General features: G+C 49.0%; 1 protein-coding gene across 4 annotated transcripts in view; it reads left to right on the forward strand.

Moving 5' to 3' along the window:
* The window catches only part of FCHO1 (FCH and mu domain containing endocytic adaptor 1), a 1,111,213-nt gene that overhangs the window by 830,571 nt on the left and 260,556 nt on the right, over positions 1 to 20,086 (forward strand). For all 4 annotated transcript variants that reach the window (XM_069648666.1, XM_069648689.1, XM_069648674.1 and 1 more), the window contains exons 18-19: positions 14,594 to 14,645; positions 14,996 to 15,081. In XM_069648666.1, the coding sequence (XP_069504767.1) occupies positions 14,594 to 14,645; positions 14,996 to 15,081 (138 nt within the window). The remainder of the gene's footprint in view (positions 1 to 14,593; positions 14,646 to 14,995; positions 15,082 to 20,086) is intronic.

Consider the following 20,086-nt stretch of genomic DNA (forward strand, 5'->3'; position numbering starts at 1 on the left):
AATCACATGGGAAGGGAGATACAATAAGAAAACGAATGTTTTTAAAGCAAATATTATATGAAAAGGGGGGTATGGCGGACAAAATGCTAGCCACTAGACTGCGGGCGCAAAGAGCATAAAGATGGGTCGAAGGAGTTAAAATGGAGGGGGGGTGGGCACGATCCGCAGCGGAAATAGTTGACCAATTTGCCAACTACTATAAAATCCTCTACACTTCGGAGGGAAATCGGGCTGAAAAAGAGATGGGAGACTACATCGAGAGGGCAGGTTTAACACACCTTAAAGACGCAGAACCGACCCTCCTAGATTCCGCCATAACACCAGGGCCATAGTGAGACTCTCCCTGGGAGGGGCCCCTGGAGAGGATGGCTACGGCATGGGATTCTACAAACATTTTACGGAAATGTTATCACCCCGCCTACCCGACCATATTTAATCATATACGAGAGTCCGGCCAGGCTCGCCCGTCGTTCTCAGCAGCACACCTAGTAGTAATACCCAAGGTAGGAAACGACCCTGCATTTTGCAAATCATATCGACTGATCTCGCTGATGAAAACGGACGCTAAAGTGTATACAAGAGTGCGCACCACATGCATTAGGAGATGCCCCGCCTGATCCTCCCGGATCATGTAGGCTTCATAAAAGGCAGACGCCATGCGAAAAAACCTGGACGTTATGGAGCACACCAGGGGTCTGGATGGGAACCATGCACTTCTCAGTATGGACTCAGAGAAGGCCTTTGACAGGGTGGAGTGTGGTTTCCTGTGGGCTATGCTGAAGAACATGGGCTTTGGTGAGCGATTCATATGTGGGATACAGGCCCTTTACAGAACTCCGAAGGGAAGAGTGGTGGTGAAGAACAACCTTTCTGGGGAGATTGTGATGTCCAGGGGAACCAGGCAGGGATGTCCTCTGTCGCCGCTCCTATATGCCCTATCAATTGAGTCATTAGGCAATATTATTAGAAACGATAACACTATTAAAGGGATTAGGGTGGGCAAAACAGAATACAAGCTAGCAATGTTTGCTGATGACATTCTCCTGTATCCAACGGACTCTCAGACCGCCATTCCAAAGGTGCTGCAGACAATACAAGAATTTGGCAGCTGGGTAGGGCTCAAAGTTAATGCGGATAAATCCTGCTCTTCCCATACAAAGCTCCTGACAACCCAGATTTGATTAACACAACTACAGGGGGAATACCAAGGACACACAAGCTTCAGATACCTAGGAATCAACGTCCCAAAAGTAGCAGAGAAGCTATACGAGGCAAACCTCTCCCCACCACTAACAGAAATAGCCACTGACCTGAGAAGATGGGCCAAGCTACCAATATCTCCGCTGGGCCGATTGAACGCCATAAAAATGGTAGTGCTCCCCAAAATCCTCTACCAGTATCAGATGCTCTCGATCAGCATCCCACAAGCTCACTTTGCGGACGTGAACGCAATGATGCTCACATTTTTGTGGCAGGGGAAAAAGCAGCGTATAGCTTATTGCGCTCTAACCCAACCAATGGAGGAAGGAGGAACGGAACTCCTGGACATCTACACATACTACCAATAAGCAAAAGCAGTGGGTGGCCATCGAAAACCATTTACTGAGGCCGGTGCCACTAGGAGAATGGCTATGAGCTCCTAAGTAGTCCTTCCCAGTAGTGTCATCAATCATTTTGCGATGGGAGCGCTCCTGCAGCTGTGGTGGAACAAGGGAGAAATTAAAGGACTAACAACTTGACCAGCTTCCATGAGTTGTATATAGGTGCCCCCGATTAGAAATTACATCATTGAACCCCAGCGCTACCAGAGATGGTAGGAAGCAGGGCTGGAAAGATTAGGACAAATGATCAAACCGAATGGATGCATAACAACCCCAGACTTGGAGTCCGGCTTGCAAACCGGACCCCTGGAAGTGTTTAAGTTCCTGCAACTAAAAGGGACATTCATGGCCTCCAAAGTGGAAGGAGAAACTCAAGAGAACTTACCCCCATGGAAAAAATACTGAGCGAATACCTCCTTACCCAGGGATTTGTCTCGTGGCTTTACGCATCCATCCTTGAAGCGAGAGGAAACAAAATGGAGGGCCTTAAAAAGAGATGGGAGAAGGACTTTGGGTCAATGATGTCAGACTTCCTGTGGTACCAAATGTGCAGATCAACGTACAAAACTTCAATTTCAGCTCGGTACAAACTGCATGGAACAAAGCTGCTGCACAGGTGGCAATTTGACCCTAAAAGACTCTCCCATCACCCCTGGGCATGCCCCACCGGCAGCCCACATCACAGGGGGGACTTTTTCCATGAATTTTACCTGACGCAGCGGGGTACATGTATTCGGAGGGGGAGTTTTACACGCAATTTCGCTAGCGAAAGTGGGGTACGTGTATTCTGGGGGTGTACATGCGATTTCACTGGCGCGAGCAGGGTACGTGTATTCCGGAGGTGTGTGGGGAGCTTTACACACGATTTTGCTGGCACGAGCGGGGTATGCGTATTACCGGGGTGTGTGGGGAGTTTTACACGTGATTTCGCTGGCGCGAGCGGGGTGCGTGTATTCGAGGGGATGCACAAGGATGTTTGAGCAAACGAGCCCCCTGTGCTGCAGCGGATGCAGCGCCAAGGCGGACTACTGGCACATGTGGTGGTCCTGCCCGAAATCCCAAGCATACTGGAAAAAGGTGCTACGAAATGGAGAATATAACTGGTGTGCTCCATGAAATCACCCGGAGTAGGGAAATGGACTGGGCCCCCTTCCTCAAGGCCTACAAATGAATGGAACAGAGCATGGCGAGGTCCGGCCTCTACGAAGGGATTGCAACCACCTCAAATACTGACGTTCGACACCCGTTTGGTCCCAAGGGAGGGCGGGAAGGCGAGTTCTAGTTTAACAAAAAAAATGAGCTGAAGTTAGAGAGTATTTGTAATTATGATGTTTCTAGTCATATATGTTTGAAATGTTTAACAGTATAATCAAGAAAATGCTCAATAAAAACCAGAAAATGCTCAATAAAAAACATTTTTTTAAAAAAAAAGCTAATGGTAACTGCAGGGTAGACTACGCTCAGTGGAACTAAACTAAATGTGGCAGCAGAGTCACACAAGCGGCAATACTCACCACCCCTCTAGGCTGTGCAAGCATGGGTGAGTCTAGATCATTGGAAAGAACTGCTCGGTGGTGCAGCGGTTTCTTCTTTTCACAACTGACAGCTGGGTTTGGCGGTTCCGGTCTGTCATTGACATCTTGCCACTGAAAACTACCAGGTTGGGCTTGGGCTGAAGATGAAGAATGCAGTAAATCTCAGTTATAGAGCGCACCAAAAACAATTTAAATTGACTCCAATTCTATTTAGTCTGAAAAAGTCAAACAAAGCTTGGGTGCAGGGGAGGAATAACCGACCTGACACAAAGTGGTACATATAAATGTATAGAAGAGCCCAATCTAAATTCCATCCCGTCCCCTGCACACCCTTATGCTAGATTACTGGCTAGTTAGGTTTGTGTCAACAAATATACACGTTATTTTTGAAAAACACAGTTCGTTGTGATGCAAATCAACAACCATGTATTTATTTTGCTGGATAACTGAAATAACAAAGTACAGCCGAAGCCGAATTGTAGACGTTGCTCTACGCGTTTTGGAGAATTAGTCCCCTTCTTCAGGAGCTAGACACAATTAAAAATAGATCAATATTTATTACAAGGTTCACATACGACTTCAGTTAGCCGTCACCACCAAAAGTTTATAAAACGGCAAACATGCCAATGTTTCACATCCTACTGTGCCATCACCAGAGTCACTCATAAGTAAAAAAGAAAAAAGGCAGTGATCTGTAACTTAAAAGAAAGGAGTCCCCTCATATCCCATCTCAATCCCCAAAGAAAGATCCATTCTGGGTAACGGTGAATCTTGAAAGTGATGCATCCATGCCGTGGATTCTCACCAAGGATGGGCTGCTCTAGGTGCGCCCCAGCATACCCCCAGGAGTGCAACTACAACATGGGCCACCCAAAAGGTGCAATCTTAAACTCTTTCCTAACACATTTCCATGTTTTCCCGCTCTCCTACCTTCCCTCCTACTCTTTTCCATCCTTCAAATCCCCTTTAATCCTGGATTAAAGGGGAAGGTTTCCTTCTAGTCCACTGTTTAGGGCCAGAATAGCCTTTCAAACAGAAGGCACAGCAGTGGCCTCCGTTACTAATTTGCTTCACCAATTATTAACACGGCTGATCCTCAGTGACGATCCCAAATGTGGAATCACTTGCGCCAGTGTGAGTCACCCCAATGTGCTGCCCTTATGAGACATTCCCATCTGGCTGCTCGATTCATCTTACCACCAGAAGCCTTCATCTTTTAAAGGCATTCTGGAGCATCACCAGAGAAGGTGTTATGTGAGAAATATACATCCCTTTATCCACACTTTCATATGGGCTCACCAAAGGATGGCCTTGCTCTGATTGAGAGGGTTTTATGTATCCTACTCTCCCAGATAATTAAGCTGCTCTCAGGAATTTCAGGATTGCTTGCCTCCCCGTCTCCACAAGGATCTTTCTGCAAGTTGTGGTCTGACTCATTCACCTGCTTTCTGGTAGCCTCAATGAGCCCTGCAAGATTCCACTGTCCTGCCTCGAGGTCCTTCTGTCTTTCATCATTGCAGTCCTATTGATTCCAATAGCAATATAATATATATGACTCACTTTCCTTTAACGCCTACCATATGTTAACTTGTAATTCCCGGCCTCCGTTTGATGCAGAAACCCTAAATTCGTAAATGTACATTGGATACCGTAACAATGCAATGTGGAATTGAAACCATTGAAGCACCGGTTGTTTAGTAAAACGAGACCCTCGGCTAGCTCTCTGCTGCCATCGTGTGACCAGTTTCACGAACTGCAGCTAACCAGTAAATCTGGATTTTAATGGATTCCTTCCTCCACTGATTCCTCATCTGATATCTATCTCCGAGCGCCAAACCTTTGCACCGTCAGAGGTCCAGAGGCGCGCAGAGCGGCTCCACCAGACACCTCTACGCCCCTATCGCCGGACATTACGTCGTGGCCAGTGCATATAGAAGCTCTGCATCATGTGACGTCTGTTCCTTTTTTCTGTGCACTCCGCTTGCTACTATGCGCACCACTCTTCTCTTCATTTGCATACCGTATTTGTTGCTACATGTCTCGAGGTTGCCGCAATGCCGAATCTGAGGAGGTCTTCGGGTATCAGTCCCTGTGTGTGTTGCGAGCGTCAGATGTCCGTATTGGACCCGCACCGCATATGCCTTTGCTACCATGGATAGTGAAGGCCAAATAACGAGTAACTGTGCGTCGTGCCAATCGATGCACCCGAAGGCGTTTTGAGAGTGTGAAGTGAAACTATTAACCTTCCTCCCCAAGGAGTGGCATGTTAAGTGGACCCCCACAAGGTTGTTGGGGGTAGAATGCGACACAGAGGAGTGGCCTCCAGTCCAAAAGGACAAAAAGCAAAAGCACTGCAAGAAGTCCAGATCACCTGGCGCTTCTACATGGCATCACTATTCGTGAGGAAGAGGCCAGCAGGCACCTTTTCCTACCAAATCCTCTAGCACAGAAGAATGGGAAGCTTTCTGAATTAGGATGCTAGACCTCTTTGCCAAGGCACCAGCAGCTCTGACGCCAGCGGCCATGGCATCAGCACAGTCCACTCCAGCCCTCGCGCCAACTGCTTCGTCTGCGGCAGGGAGTCAGTAGCGAGGTGCGACAAGATTGCGACGAACCGTCACACACCGCTGGGGTCTCCCAAAGTCAGCCCACTGATTTATGGTCCCGGTCCTTTTTCACCACTTGGCAAGCCCCGCCCACCTGGTGCCTTCCTGTTTGATGCTCTTTTTCACCACTTAGCAAGCACCACCCACCTTCTTAGCCCTGTCTCTTCCTTCCTGCTACTAACTATTAGATCAAGGGCGTCTCTCGCCCGGCGTCCTAAGCGAAGGGCAGACGAAGAAAAGGGGAATTCCTGTTTGGACCTGTTCGGACCAGGAGGATCCAGGGCCCGACCCCCTGCTCAGACAGCAGGTAGGCATGCACCAACATGTGTTACTCCCTCTTGTACCCCCGTGATGTTCCCTTGTGCCCCCCCCATTCTCGCACACAGGTGTTGCCTATTTTGCTTGATTCTTCTACCCGGCTCCCCCCTCACCCCACTCAAGCCTACTTCTGCAGGAGTCTGTCCTGATACATTCTGTTTTCACCATCACCGTCTTGTGGACAATGCTGGATTTGACTTTTATGGACTTCATTCAGTCATTCATGGTGCATCACCCTTTCTCAACTCTCATGCTGAACTTCTTTTGCATCTTGTACTCATGGTGGCCCTGAATCATGCCGTTCCCATCTTCATCTTGTATCCTGGCTTGCAACATTATGTGTTACTACTGACTTCTGCAATTGTATTCACTCTCCCCTATTGCTTCTCCACTCTTTTGACTGCTCTCTGTTCTCTCCTCCTTTCCCTTCTTCCTTTTCCTATGCACTTACTCTATCAGAATTGTCCCTGGACCTAGTATGATAGCAACCTCGTCTGTTTCCTCCTCCCTCCCCTTACTGGTTTTTTTCCTCCCCAACCCCCCTCCAGCACTATCTGAAATGTCGTCAGGCCTAATATGATAGTCGCTTGTTTTGTTCCTCCCCTACCTTTCTGCACCCCTCTCCCTCACCTCTTGTTTTTTTTTCGGCTCTACCAGAAATGTCGTCAGGCCTAGTACGGTAGTCGCCTGTCTGTTTCCATTTCCTTCCCACTCTCCCCCTCCCTTCCTTATCTATGTTTTAGCTCTTGCACTATCTGAAATGTCGTCAGGCCGAGTACGATAGTTAATTTCACATCCTTACTGTTCATGGCCTGTAAGAATGTCATTGTTTTTTCCCTTTTTCCCTCCCTTGCCTTGAAGCGCTTTGAAACAGTTCCTCCCTCTCCCAAGATGGGCATATATGTCCAAGTTAAAGAACATTTATGATTAGGAGGGTGGATCCAGTCCCATTAGAGCTGGAATCCTTCCACCTGAGGGAACAGAGACACTCCAGAGGAGTTTATTTGGTGAACAGGGTAACTTGAAGGACCTGGCAGCCAACTTGCGGGAGGCAGGTGCCCTGGACACTTCACCAGAGGTTGACATGATGCCTGCTTCCACCCCAGGAAAGTTACCGGCAGCTTTCCAGGGCCAGCTGGCAAAGGTGGTCAACTCCTTATGGCTGTCCCCCCCCCCCCCCCCCCCCCCCCAATATGACCAGACTGACATCTGGGACGAGATCTTGAAAAGAAGACTTTGCTGCCTTTCAATCAGGCAGTGGAGGGGTCTGTGATGTAACAATGGGCCACACTGGTGTCGGTCCTCAGTAGAGAATGCATCCGTTTCTGGCAAAAAGGGCCATAGAGATGGTACCCTGCTCAGAACGATGCAGGGGTTGGTTCTCAACATACTCCCTGGTGCCGAAGGACTGAGGTTTGAGACCCATCCTGGATCTGCGGGTCTGAACTTGCGCAAGGACAAGTTCAGGGTGGTCACTCTGGCATAGACCCTCCAGGGCCTGGACGTGAACAACCGACTAGTTTCCCTGCATCTCCAGGATACCTACTTCCATGTGGTTATCCACAAGGAGCACAGGGAGTACCTGAGGATCAAAGTGGGGAACTGTCAGTTCCAGTTCAATGTCCTCCCTTTTGGCAACTCTTCTGCACAAAGGGTTTTCACCAAGTTGCTGGCAGTAGTAGTAGCTCTCCTCAGGAGGGAAGCTGTTCATGTCTTTCTCTACCTGATCGCTTGCCTGCCGGAGCCCACTCACTAGATGTAGCGTTGGCACACCTATAATATACGTACAGCCTATTGCACAGCTTGGGCTTCTCCCTGAACTTCAAGAAGTGTCAGCTTTCGCTGTGGTCACTAGAGAGAGCAATCAAGGAACAATGCTTGATAGGGGCACATCCAACAAGCGCATTTCGTTTTGTAGTGTGGTCAGAGCTCTTGAGGTTCTACGGTAAAATACTTGAGCATTTAATTAGGAGGCCGGTGGGGTGTATGAGGTCTGGTCCCACCAGCTCTTTGACTGCCCCTCTCAAAAAAGTGGACAGACACTGTGCACCAGCGTGGTCTCTCGACTTCAGCACTGATGTTAGTGTGTGGGCAATTTCTGTTTGAGTGCAAGGAGTGTGCACATGAAACTTTAAAAGCATGGACATATTTTACAGTCACTTATGGGTAGGGCCAATGAGGGCATTTGGCAGTCTGCTAGTTTCTCACCAAAAGAACGTACAAAGCTCCACCTGCTATATCATATTAGTTTAAGGATCCAGTGGGGCAGCAGCCTGGTTGCTGCTTCTTTTGCTCAACTTCCACAGATCACAGCACTGCACGCTCTGCATAAGGCAATAATTCACTTTTTATTACGCTCCTACTTCCCTTCTGTGCTTACCGGTTATGGACACCTATATATCTATTCACCCTAGGAATAATCCATACATCCTGGTGATAAAAGGACTTGCAAAGCTGTAATCTCCATTTTGCCTTCTGCTGCCTGTGCTGTCATTTTGGTCTGTGACAATAAAACCTCACCCCCGCCAGGTGTCCTCATTTATGCAGCCTATATTTAGCATCATTCAGAGGGGAGTTGAGATCTTAGAAATGGCAGTGCTCTCATGGAAGAGTCCTTAATTATTTTAAAGTAGACAATGCTTGGCTTGGAGGCGTAACATTTTTCAGAAGATGATGCTTCAAGCAACTCCACACAGAAAAGCACTTTTTCCAGTACATAGTTTTCCCCTGTACTCCGAACACCTCCGGTAGAAGTTACAACTTTGTTGATTACAATTAAGATACAAGATCTACAGCGGTTACCTGTTTGTCACCCATGGCATTAAGGGCTACATGAATATATTGGTATAGCCATAATTCTATGTATTCCTAGCAGTGAAATTACAGGTACAGCCATAATACATTAGAATACTTGAATATATGGACACAACCAGCCTAGACATGTATTGTTACAGAACATTACTGGTATTAAAGACAAAACCAACAGGAGATGTGTGCAGCTGCCCACTAGACCACTTACATTGCCAAAGGCTACTTGCATAAATTGGCCTGGCCAGCCTGGGTGTGTTTTCTTAGAGTAACAGAAGTGTATTATGGGTAAAGGCCACATGGGTGTACTTGTGCCACCATGGACTTGTTGTCTTAGTTACTGGCATTGGGCAGAGCCAGTAAGTAATTGTGTTCTTACGCTGAAGGAACACTGGCATCTATTAGGGGTGCAGACATCACTAAAAAGCTCCTGTGCACTGTTGGTGACCTGGCATATCAATTATTTGTTTTGTTACCCTACAAACCCATTGTAAATTATTTAACTTTTTACCCAATTTTCTACAGAAATTGTGCTTAAGAAATGCTCCATTTTAATAATTTTTTCTCTGGTTGGCTAGGGCTCCCTGGATATGCTCAGTCACTCAAGCATATTTGTGGGAAATATTTACGCTCCTCCAATGAAAAGTTCCAGCTTTCCTCTTCTCTGTGAAGGGCAAGACGGTACTGGTTCTGATGGACAGTACTGTAGCCATTGTGATGAATTGCAGGAATTCGTCCCTTCTCCCCAAGAGGGAGCCGCCCCTGTGAGGCTAGGGAGGTGAGCCAGCTCTACAATACCCTCCCTAGTGTATAGACCTAGGGGTAGAAGGAAGTGGGACCTCACCTGGAGCGACTCCCTCTTTGGGGACCAGGACTCCTGTTACTGTGAGGAACCCCATAGAAACGATTACAAAATAGCCTCTTCAAACCTTTATGGTGAAAATGTGTACGAAGAGAAAACCAGTGAGTGTAATTGCAAACAGGAAATGGAAGATCTCCCTTTAAATTCCATTCCATTGGGATGATGAAGAGGACTTACACAGGGGAAGCCTCACGTCTACGTAAGTACGTACTGTAAGGGGAGGAGCCCCGAGACACGAGGAGAGAGCCCGCAAATTACAAAAAGGCTTGAATGCTAACTCAAAGGAGAAGCAAGATGCACAGCATCCTGCAATAGTAAGAAGGCGACCAGAAGAAGCAGAGCCGGTCACATGGTGTCCCATATCGGAGAGAAAGAGATGGAGAATGGTGATGTGACCATGGGAAAGTTCATGGTGGACCGAGGGTCCTCACAAAAATAAGGAAACCATTCTGCAATGACAGACAAGAAAATAGTAGGTATACAAAATACTGAACGGCCATCTGAGACAACAAGAATGAAGTGAAGCTGGTGAAAGGACACGAGAGACAAAGTTGGCGGGAGAGCGAATGTCCTCAACGACTGGAAACCCTAGTGACGTTATCCCCAAGAGCGGAAAGGAATACGGTTGAGAGAGTGAATGAGAATCACTATTGGAATGCTCATACTCAAGATATTTTAACACAAAGAGGAGTGAATGACAAGTATTCTAAGGGTGACCAAATTCATATCAAAGAAAGCCTACTCAAAGTAGAAAGCCAAGTTTTATAAAAGAAGCCAGAGAATAAGGGGGAAATTGTAAATACATTAGAGGAAGAAACCAAATATCGTGATGTGTTCAGAAAGGCAAGAAATATTACAGAAGGTAAAGATACTGGTTGGATAAGTTGCCCATGGGAAGCAAAAAGAATAACTCTTTGTAAAGGAAAAAAAGCGAGCCCAATAAAGCAGTGAGTAATTAATACGAAGTGATCAAAGCAGTCATCAGAGACTATCTAATGATCCCCTATTGGACATAGCTTGGTGAGAAACCAAAAACCCTACGACAAGGGAGACATTCTCCTGACTTTAAGTTAGTAAGATAGTGGTAGGGTCAGACTGGGTTAGTTTTGGACTGTGAACAGTGGTCGAAGTGTACCATAAGAAGTAGTGGAACTATGTTCCCTACTGGCCTGCATCTCTCCCCACAAACCCCATCGCTACGCACCCTCCCACGCACAATACAAGCACAAAACACATGCTCCTGCTATTTAGGGGAACGCTCATTAAATGAAAGTTAAAGTTTCAACTTTTTCCTACATTTTTATTTGAAAACAAAACCATTCCAGAATAGTTTCTTTTTAAAAATAAAAGTATAGGAACTGTAAAACGTAATTAAAAGAAGTAGAGGAGCACCGCTCCTTCCCACTTTGACCACTGACTGTGTACAGTTAGTTTCAAGACATTCACTGACAAGCACCTTAGCTAGTAGGGACGCCTCATAGTATAGGGAAAAATTGGCATTATTTTCTTTAATAAACATATAACAGTGGAATGTCTCATTCTGTGTTCTCCTTCTGAGCCTCCACACCATGCATTAATTCAACTCTGGGCTCTGGAGAACAGCGTGTCTCACTGCACCCACCTGACTTGCAAGGAGAATGTGCTGGTGGATGCACTGATCAGACAATCATTACCCTCCCATGAGTGAGAGCTCTGCTAGGAAGTTCTGGAGGAGATGTCCTCCCTCTGTGGATCTCCCCAGCTGTACCGGTTTGCTTATATTGTTAACAGTAAGTGCAGAGGGTCCTTCTCCAGAGAATTTCCTTGTCGGGGAGCTTTGACCTGCTCTATGCATTCTCAATGGTCCGGTCATTCCACAGGTTCTCAGGATACTGTGTCTGGTTCAGGTTCACAATGATCTTGATAGCTTTGGAATGGGCCCAGAGAACGTGGTACCCGGAGTTGTTGGATATAGCCACTGCCCTCCCTGGTGTCTTCCGCATAGAACTGACCTCCTCGCCCACTCTTAGGGCATGGTCCTGCAATGAACCTCTGCAGCCTGAACCTGCTGAAATGCTAAGGTATAGGGAGTGGGTGTTTTCGGGGGACATTCTGGACATGATGTTTTCTGATAGAAGACCCGCCACCAAGTCCATTTATGCCTGCTGGTGGTGGAAGTTGCCAGCTTGGTGCTGGAAGAGGGTTCTGGACCCTTTTTAATTGCTCCACTTCTGTATGGTGGAATTCCTTTTGTCTTTGACCTGGATGGGCCCACAGATTGGTACAGTTAAGGCTGATCTTGCTGCCATTTCAGTCTTCAAGAGGTCCACCGAGCAGGTCTAATTTTTCATGATCCCCACGGTCATTCCATTCCTATGGGGTCTTTCCAATAGGTTCCCCCATGCCAGTTTATTCTTGCGTGGGATTTATATTTAGTGTTGACTTTTTTAATGTGTATGTCGTTTGTGCCCCTTCCTTGTTCTTGAAGACTGCTTACACTTGAGATGATTTTCATGGTTGCCATCACTTCTGCTAGACTTGTGAGTGCGTTCCAGGCTCCGTATGTTAATCCTCCCTACTTGGTTTTCTCCACAGAGAAGGCGACATTGAGAGTAGACCCTCCATCCTTCTGAAGGTGGTCTCTGATTTCCATCTCTCACAAAAGATCTATCTACCAGTCTTCTTTTTTCTGCCTCAATCTTCCGAACCAGAGCGTTTTCATCTGCTGTATCCGGTGCAGGCCCTCAGGTTCTACAGCTATGGGACAAGGGAACACATGACCTATGTCCAACTTTTCATTGGTTACACGGGTGCCCTGGCAGGCAGGGCTGTTACTAAACAGACCCTGTTGCGATGGATCATTCTCTGCATCTCAGAATGCAATGATCAGGCAAGCAAATAGGTCCTTGAAGATCTCAGAGCTCCATTCACCAGAGCGTTGGCCACCATCTCGGTTCTGCAACGTGGAGTGCCTGTTCTGGATATTTGCTAAGCTGCTAAATTGGCTTCCTTGCACACATTTGCTAAGCATTAGTGTTTGGATTCTATGCCTGGTCAGGAGTTTTCTGGTTTAGGTGGTGTCCTTGTTACCCGCCCTCCTCTAGGTCGTTTTACTCTTTTGTCAGTCTATCAGGTGTCCAGTCATTTTTCCGAATACAAAGTTTCGAAAAGCAAACTTTTGAATCTTTTTTTTCTAAATACAAAATTTTCGAAAGACAATGTATTAGAACAAAATTTGAAAGTTTGCCTTTCGAAATTTGGGTTAGGGTTGGGGGTGGGGGTGGTAGGGTGGCGTGGGGGATGGGGAAATCAGGGGGAACCCCCAATATACACTAAAACCTTAAAACGTTAGATGGAGCTGTCCAGTGCTTAAATTACAGGACTGGACAGCTCCATGTAACGTTTCAACGTTCTAAACAAAACCGCTTTGAAATGCTACTTTTAACATGTAAAAGTGCATTTCAGTTGAAACCAATCCATGACTATTGTCGACGGATTGGTTTCGAAAGAAATCACTTTTGCATGTTAAAAATAGTATGTTGAGACTTTTGTTTTCCTAACTTTTGTTTCAAAGCTTTTGTTTTTCGAATCTTTTGATTTGAAACATTGACCATAAACTGTCTATCATAGATGAGGAATCTGTAAGAAGAAAGGAGTCTATTAGAAGAACAAATTACTTACCCCACAGTAATGTTCTTTCTGATGGACGTCCCTCCCATGGATTCCTAATCAGTTTCCCTTCCTTCCTCTCTTGGGGTACCTGGTACACCTTCGTTATTTGGTCCATCTGCGTCAGAGGGCTCGGAAAAAAAGGGTAGAATATATATTGGCTCCAACATCTTGTCCATCGCAGGGCACATAGGGGTTTCTGGCAGAGCTGACATGGAGCCTCGCTGCATCCTCTGGCGAGGGAAAAGCTTCTGAAGAGCGGTCATGCCGGGAAATAGATATCGTAGATGAGGAATCGTAGGAGGAACGTCCATCAGAAAGCACATTAGAGAGGTGATTTGTTAATCATTCCTCTGGTGTCTTTTTGCAGAATGCCTTCAATACAAGTTGATGGGCCACAGTGTACAACTCAAGATTCCCATATGCACGGAGCATAACCTTCTTACTTTTTCTCTTTAAGCCATTTGGCTTAACCTGGCACTCTGCCATGGGTTTCCATATTTCATAGTCACTCAAATTTGAAAAACGCCAGACTGGCTTAGAGTACATCTTTTGTGTATGTTCTCCTTTTTTGTTTCCATCTCTCTCCCTTTTTTTCCTCTGTCCCTTCACCTTTATTTCCATATCTAGCTATCTCTGCTCCCTTTACCCCCCTTTTCCACGCTTCCTGTTCAAAGGCCGGTACACAAGCTATGTTTATTTTGGTGGTTAAATTAATGTTTTTGATCATTTTGTGTATCCATTTGAAATCTCTTCTAAGATTTGGAGAAGCCATCCGTAGATCTGAGAATGACATGTTTGTCTAATAAATTGTATCACTACTGCAAGTATTTCTTTTGTAATCCTTTTCTGAGAAACATTGTTCACACTTTGAAAATGATATTCAAAATGACACTTGACCACAAAAATATTTTGCTGCATATTCAATTATGCAACATTTGTCCAGAATATTTTATGCACATTTATTTTTTGCTCAACCTCCCCACCCAACCACCACACCCTGTCCAATATTATTACAAACTTTGAAATGTCCTTGTTTACCAAAACAAGGAGGGGGTGGTGGGGTGTGTGGCTTTAACACTGCTGATGACTGAGCTCTCTCTAAACACAAGCAACACTTCAATCAGGTTCTGTTGCTTCACCGTTAAGTGGGTTAATCTGCAGTGTGCAATAAAGAAAACATCATTGTAAGACGGTCTCCTTTTCTGCCCTTAGGTGAAGAGTCTCGGAAGCTACCCGCACCCTCCCTAACTTCTCGTACAAGCAGGTAACGCAGGCACCCTTCTTATCCCATAAGGTGCCAGTGAGTCTTTTGAACAAGCCATCCTGCACAAAGGCTTCCCTTTTGCCCTTGTCATTTGCAACCTCGTTTGTGGTGCAGAAAATACTGTAGGTCTGGTCCTTCATCTCTGGGACATCCCAGGCTGCTTTGTGATGGTGGGCAAGGAATCTGAATGATTATCTGATGGGCTGCAGTGGAGTGATTGTTTTGGGAAGTGTTTCCTCCTTCCTGAGCATTGCCATGGCTGCTCTGGAGTCTGACCGTTGTGTTTTCATGTGTGTTGTTTCCCCTTAACCCATGTGTACCACACTTATGGTTTTGTTTTGTTCCCCCAGCTCTTCCATGAGGTCTTCAGTTGAGCCCCAAGAGCCACTTTTTGGTCCCCCACTGGAGTCTGCGTTTGAACAGGACGATCTCACGGGTGAGTGAGAGTGAGGCTGGGATTGGCAGAAGTGGCAGTGTTTTGGTGTTTGGGTGTGTAGACAGTGTGTTCTGGGTTGAAACGGGATGGTGATTCAGTGGCAAGGGAGTGGTGTCCTTGTGGATGAGGGCAAAAAGTTACTTCTGTTTCAAACACATTTTTTAGCAGACCAATGAGGAAATGGTCACTTGCATGGATTTTCCTTTCTCACTGAATTGAGCAACTTGCTTCGATTACTTTACGTGATGGTTACTTTCTACCGAGTTGATTAAAAGTAGAAAAAAATGTGTTTCAGAATGACGAACATCATGTGATCAACAATTTCTAGGTAAACCTGTTCACTCTAATCCACTTCAGATCCTGTCTTCCTCAGGCCGCGGGGTTCAGAACGCCCACCCCTGGTGACTTCCGCTGTTGGTCTCTGCGGGTATGAGCGACGTGATAAATTGGTTTTTGTTCAATGCCTTTGCCAAAAACACTTAGCGGTTTAAGCACACATGTGCTGTCCAGTTCATGACCGGCAAGTTCTCCAGCTTGCGGTCTTGCATGGATTCATATGCTATGAATATTCTCCAGCATGGGGTCTGGCATGGATTCACATGCTCATGAATATTCCCCGTCGTCAAGCCGGGAATCCTCGGAATAGAAAAAAATCAGTATCAGTTTTGTTTCTGATCTGTCTTTCTTAGTAGTAACCAATCACTGGTCTCTGGGTCATACTGCCCCCAGCCAATGACTGCCCTCTCCCTAAGCCCCGCCTCTGGCAGCCATCCTCAGATTTTTACCGCACGTTCAAGTGCTGGGAGTCCTCATGCTGTAGCTCTCGAGCTTTTGCTGCGTTTTCGCATTTTTCAGGAGATTTTTCTCATTTTTCGGTTAAATAGAGCCTCAAGGTCCACCGTTTCTACATCCGATCAACGGGGATCCGTTTCAGAGTTTTCTACGCCCCTCAAGGGTGAAGATTTCGTCAAGTTACGCTTTTGGAGGATTCCAGAAGTTCCGAGGCCTACCCCGGACATCGCCCAGGAGAAAGGAAGCTCGACACCCTGGAAGCTGTTCAGGACCTGCCCTGGATGCCAGCTTCAGAATGTTTTCAAGGAGGACAAGCATTCGTGATGCCTCTACTGCCTCCATGAGGACAAGACGCACACGGAGAAGGACTGTGTGTTTTGTGGGAACATGTCGGAGCGGACCATGGAGGATCGCCACCTCTATCTCGCCAACTGGCTGGAAGGGAAGAGCCCGTCAGGCGAGAATAAGAAAAAGAAGTTAGAGCGGTCTTCTAAGTCCTGTGAGTGCGCCACGGCGACGGGGGCCCAACAAAAGGCCAAGCACCGCGAGTCCGCGGGCACCGGGAGCGCCGAACGGTCGGGCTCCTTGGCTGCCAGGCAGGGCGCATCCTCCCCGGCGCCATCAACCACGAGCCAACGCTCTGGCTCGAGTAAGAGGAAGTCCGAGAACCCAGCAAAGCTTCTGGAGAGGCCCCGGTCGATCTCAAAGATTCCGGCAGAGGGGGAGCGAGGCTCGGACCCTCCCCCCAAGGTGAAGGCCCCAGGCATACAGAAGGTGACAATGGCCTTAATTCACCTGATTGAGGATGTCGCAGTGGCCCTGGCTCAGCCTGTGGAGGCTTCGCCAGTGGAGGCGACCTCAGGACCCAGAGTCTCCCTGCCACCGCGGAGGGAGTCATCTTTCAGGCCCATTGAAAAGACCCCCACGAAGTCCTCGTTGGAAAAGGTGGGGGAGGGTCGTGGATACGGACACGACCTCTGAAGAAGAGCTCATCGAAGTCGTGGAAGAGGCCCAGCCCATCGGGAGGGATCCCGACGAGGGCGACGACGAGAGCGATGGTGTCGCTGACGAGGTTCCTCAAGAGCCCTCGTGCCCGTCATTTCCGGCTCTGCAGGACACTTCGGCGGCCATTTTGTCAGCGATTGTCTTTATGCTCGGAGAGAAGGACAAGGTTGCCCCTCCCCCCGATGGAGGTACCTGAGCCAGACCCGACGGGGGAACCGGAGCCAGGACCTTCGGAAAGTCCACCGCATAAGAGGAGGAGGATGCATCCTACGCCACCTCTCCCACCTCTGCGGCCTGCTCTGCCTTCCCCCCCGGTCTACTACCCACGGGGATGATACAGGCACGGACACGGCTATGACAAGTACAGATGACGACGGAGGCGATGACTGGACATGTCCCCAGTTTCCCCCTGCCCGGGTGTCCCCGCCCGACGAGATTGGATCCTTTCATGCCATGATTTCCAGGGCATCCAAGCTCTTCCAGCTCTGCCCAGAAGAGAAGAAGTAAGGGTTCCTTTACCAACGGCACAAGGCTAAAAGGAAGACGGTCCTCGCCGTACCACTTCTTGATGAAATCTGGGATGAGGGGCTCGCCCTCCTCAAGAACCCTGCCACGGCGCCGGCAAAGAGGAACCGGTACGAGAAGAAGTACCGGGTCCCCGACGCTGCCCCCTTGTGCCTTCGGGCGCAACCTTCCCCCGGATTCGGTCGTTTTGGCGGCGGCAAAGAAGAAAGCTGGGGGGGCATTGGCCTCGACATCAACTTCCCCGCCGGACGGCGAGGGCAGGAAGCTGGACACGATGGGACTGGTCCTCTTATCCGCAGCGACGACTATCAAGGCGGCCAACGCCCTGGCTATCGTAGCCCGCTACGACAGGGAGTTGTGGTTCAAAATCGCCCCGCTGTTGGACTTCCTTCCGGGCGCCAAAAGGGCTGAGGCCCTTGAAATCCTATAGGAAGGTGAGATTGCTTCGGACCACGGCATCACGGTGGCAACGGACATCGCCGACACCGGTTTCTGTCATTTGGGCAACGCCGTTTGCCTGAGACGACGAGGATGGCTCAAGGCGACGGATTTCCGCCAGGACGTACAAACCAAGGTTTTGGACATGCCCTTTGACGGGAACAACCTGTTTGGGAAGGCGGTTGATGAGTCTCTTCAGGCCATCAAGACAGACACGGAGACTGCCCGGGCACTGGGAGTGCTCCAACAACGATGGCCGTCCTTTCGGAGCTCCGGAGGCAGACAAGGTGCCTCCAAGGGATCCGGAAGTGGCTCCTGCACGTACCGCCAAGCGGCAACATCTTCGTCCCAGGAAGCCTACATTGGACGCGGCAAGTCAGGTGGTGCACGTCATCGTCGACAGGGAGGTCAAGGAGGCAAGGCGGCCTCCAAACAAGATTGAACCGACCGTGGGGTCGGGCCCCCGCCGAAGCACCCCGGTGGGAGGCCAGCTGGCGAGGTTCGTCAGCGTGTGCGAGTCCATCTCCACTGACCGTTGGGTGCTGGACGCCCTGGCCCAAGGGTGCGCCCTCGTGTTTCAGAAGAAGTGCCCTCGCGTTCCACCCGTGGCCAGGAAGGAAAATCGCGTCCCTCAACTACTGTTGGTAGTAAGGGTGATGCTCAAGAAGGGTGCCATCAAGCTCGTCCCAAAGAGGCTTCGGGGCTCTGGAGTTTACTCAAGGTACTTCCTCGTAAAATAGAAGACAGGAGATTGACGCCTCCGCCTGGACCTGCGACGACTGAACAAGTACATCAAGGCACAGAAGTTCCGGATGGTCACCCTCCAGCATGTGCTGGGACAGCTGGAGGAGGGCGATTTCCTGTCGTCGTTGGACTTGGAGGATGCGTACTTCCACATCCCCATTCTAAAAAGACACCGAAAGTTCCTCAGATTCGTGGTCCAAGAGCGGCACTACCAGTTCAAGGCCCTCCCGTTCGGATTGAAGTCGGCACCCAGGGTGTTCACCAAGTGCCTCACACCGGTGGCGGCGCGGCTGCGCCTACAGGGGATCCACGTCTACCCTTACCTGGACGACTGGCTCATCCGGGCAAGTACCAGGGAGCTCGCCGTGGAGCACACTGCGAAGACCGTCCAGCTACTCACGGACCTGGGATTCTCCATCAACTTTCCAAAATCCCACCTGGTTCCGTCGTAAGTCGCCCTGTTTCTGGGTGCCAAGCTCGACACAGTGGCGCGGCTGGCCTCACCGTCGGAGGAAAGGACCAGGACCATTCTGGGCAAGGTGCAGCGTCTGCTGGCCACGGACATGGCCAGGGTAAGATCTATCAAGTCCCTCCTCGGATGATGTCCTCCTGCATTTATCTGATGCGCCTTTGCAGGCTTCGGATGCGCCCCTTACAAGAGTTCCTCAACGCCCGCTGGGTCCAGTCGAGGGGCAACTTCGAGGCCAGGATCCCTCTCAACGAGACTTTCCGTCAGGCGATCCGGTGGTGGGGTACCCGCTCTCATCTGTCGGCGGGCACGGACTTTCAGACCCCAGCTCACCAGGTGACTGTGACGACGGACGCCTCCCTGGAAGGTTGGGGAGCGCACTCCGGAGATCTTCACGTGAGAGGCCTTTGGCTCCCGGAGGAGAAGTCACTCCACAACATCTTGGAGCTCCGCGCAGTGTTCGGGGCCCTCAGGTCTTTTCTTACATCCCTCAAGGGCAAGGTGGTGAGGATCTTCACCGACAGCACCACCACGATGTTCTACATCCGGAAGCAGGGCGGAACCAGATCCCCTGCCCTATCCAAGGAAGCCCAGGATCTGTGGCATTGGGCTGTCGCCCAAAGGATGTTTCTGGTGCCTCTTCATCTGGCAGGAATAAAAAACACGATCGCCGACTCACTCAGCAGAGAGCTGCGCTCATGCCACGAGTGGGAACTACGCCAGGATCAAGTGGATCGACTCTTCCGACGATGGGGCGAACCCAAGTGCTCCAAGTGCCTGAGGTTCGCCAGCAGGCTCCCCCAGCCGAGGAGCATGGGCGATGCTTTCTCGTTCCCCTGGGACGGCCTATTTCTCTATGCGTTCCCTCCGCTGCCGTTGCTGCTCCGGCTCATCAACCAGCTCAAGAGGTCCCGGTGCAGGATGATCCTCGTCGCACCAGCGTGGCCGAGACAGATCTGGTTCCCGGACCTGCTGGACTTGTCAACGTACACACCAGTCAAGCTGCCGATGGACGCAGATCTTCTCTCCAGA

This window comes from Ambystoma mexicanum, chromosome 1p (genome assembly GCF_040938575.1).
Source record: "Ambystoma mexicanum isolate Mex_15411 chromosome 1p, UKY_AmexF1_1, whole genome shotgun sequence".
Classification (NCBI taxonomy): Eukaryota; Metazoa; Chordata; class Amphibia; order Caudata; family Ambystomatidae; genus Ambystoma; species Ambystoma mexicanum.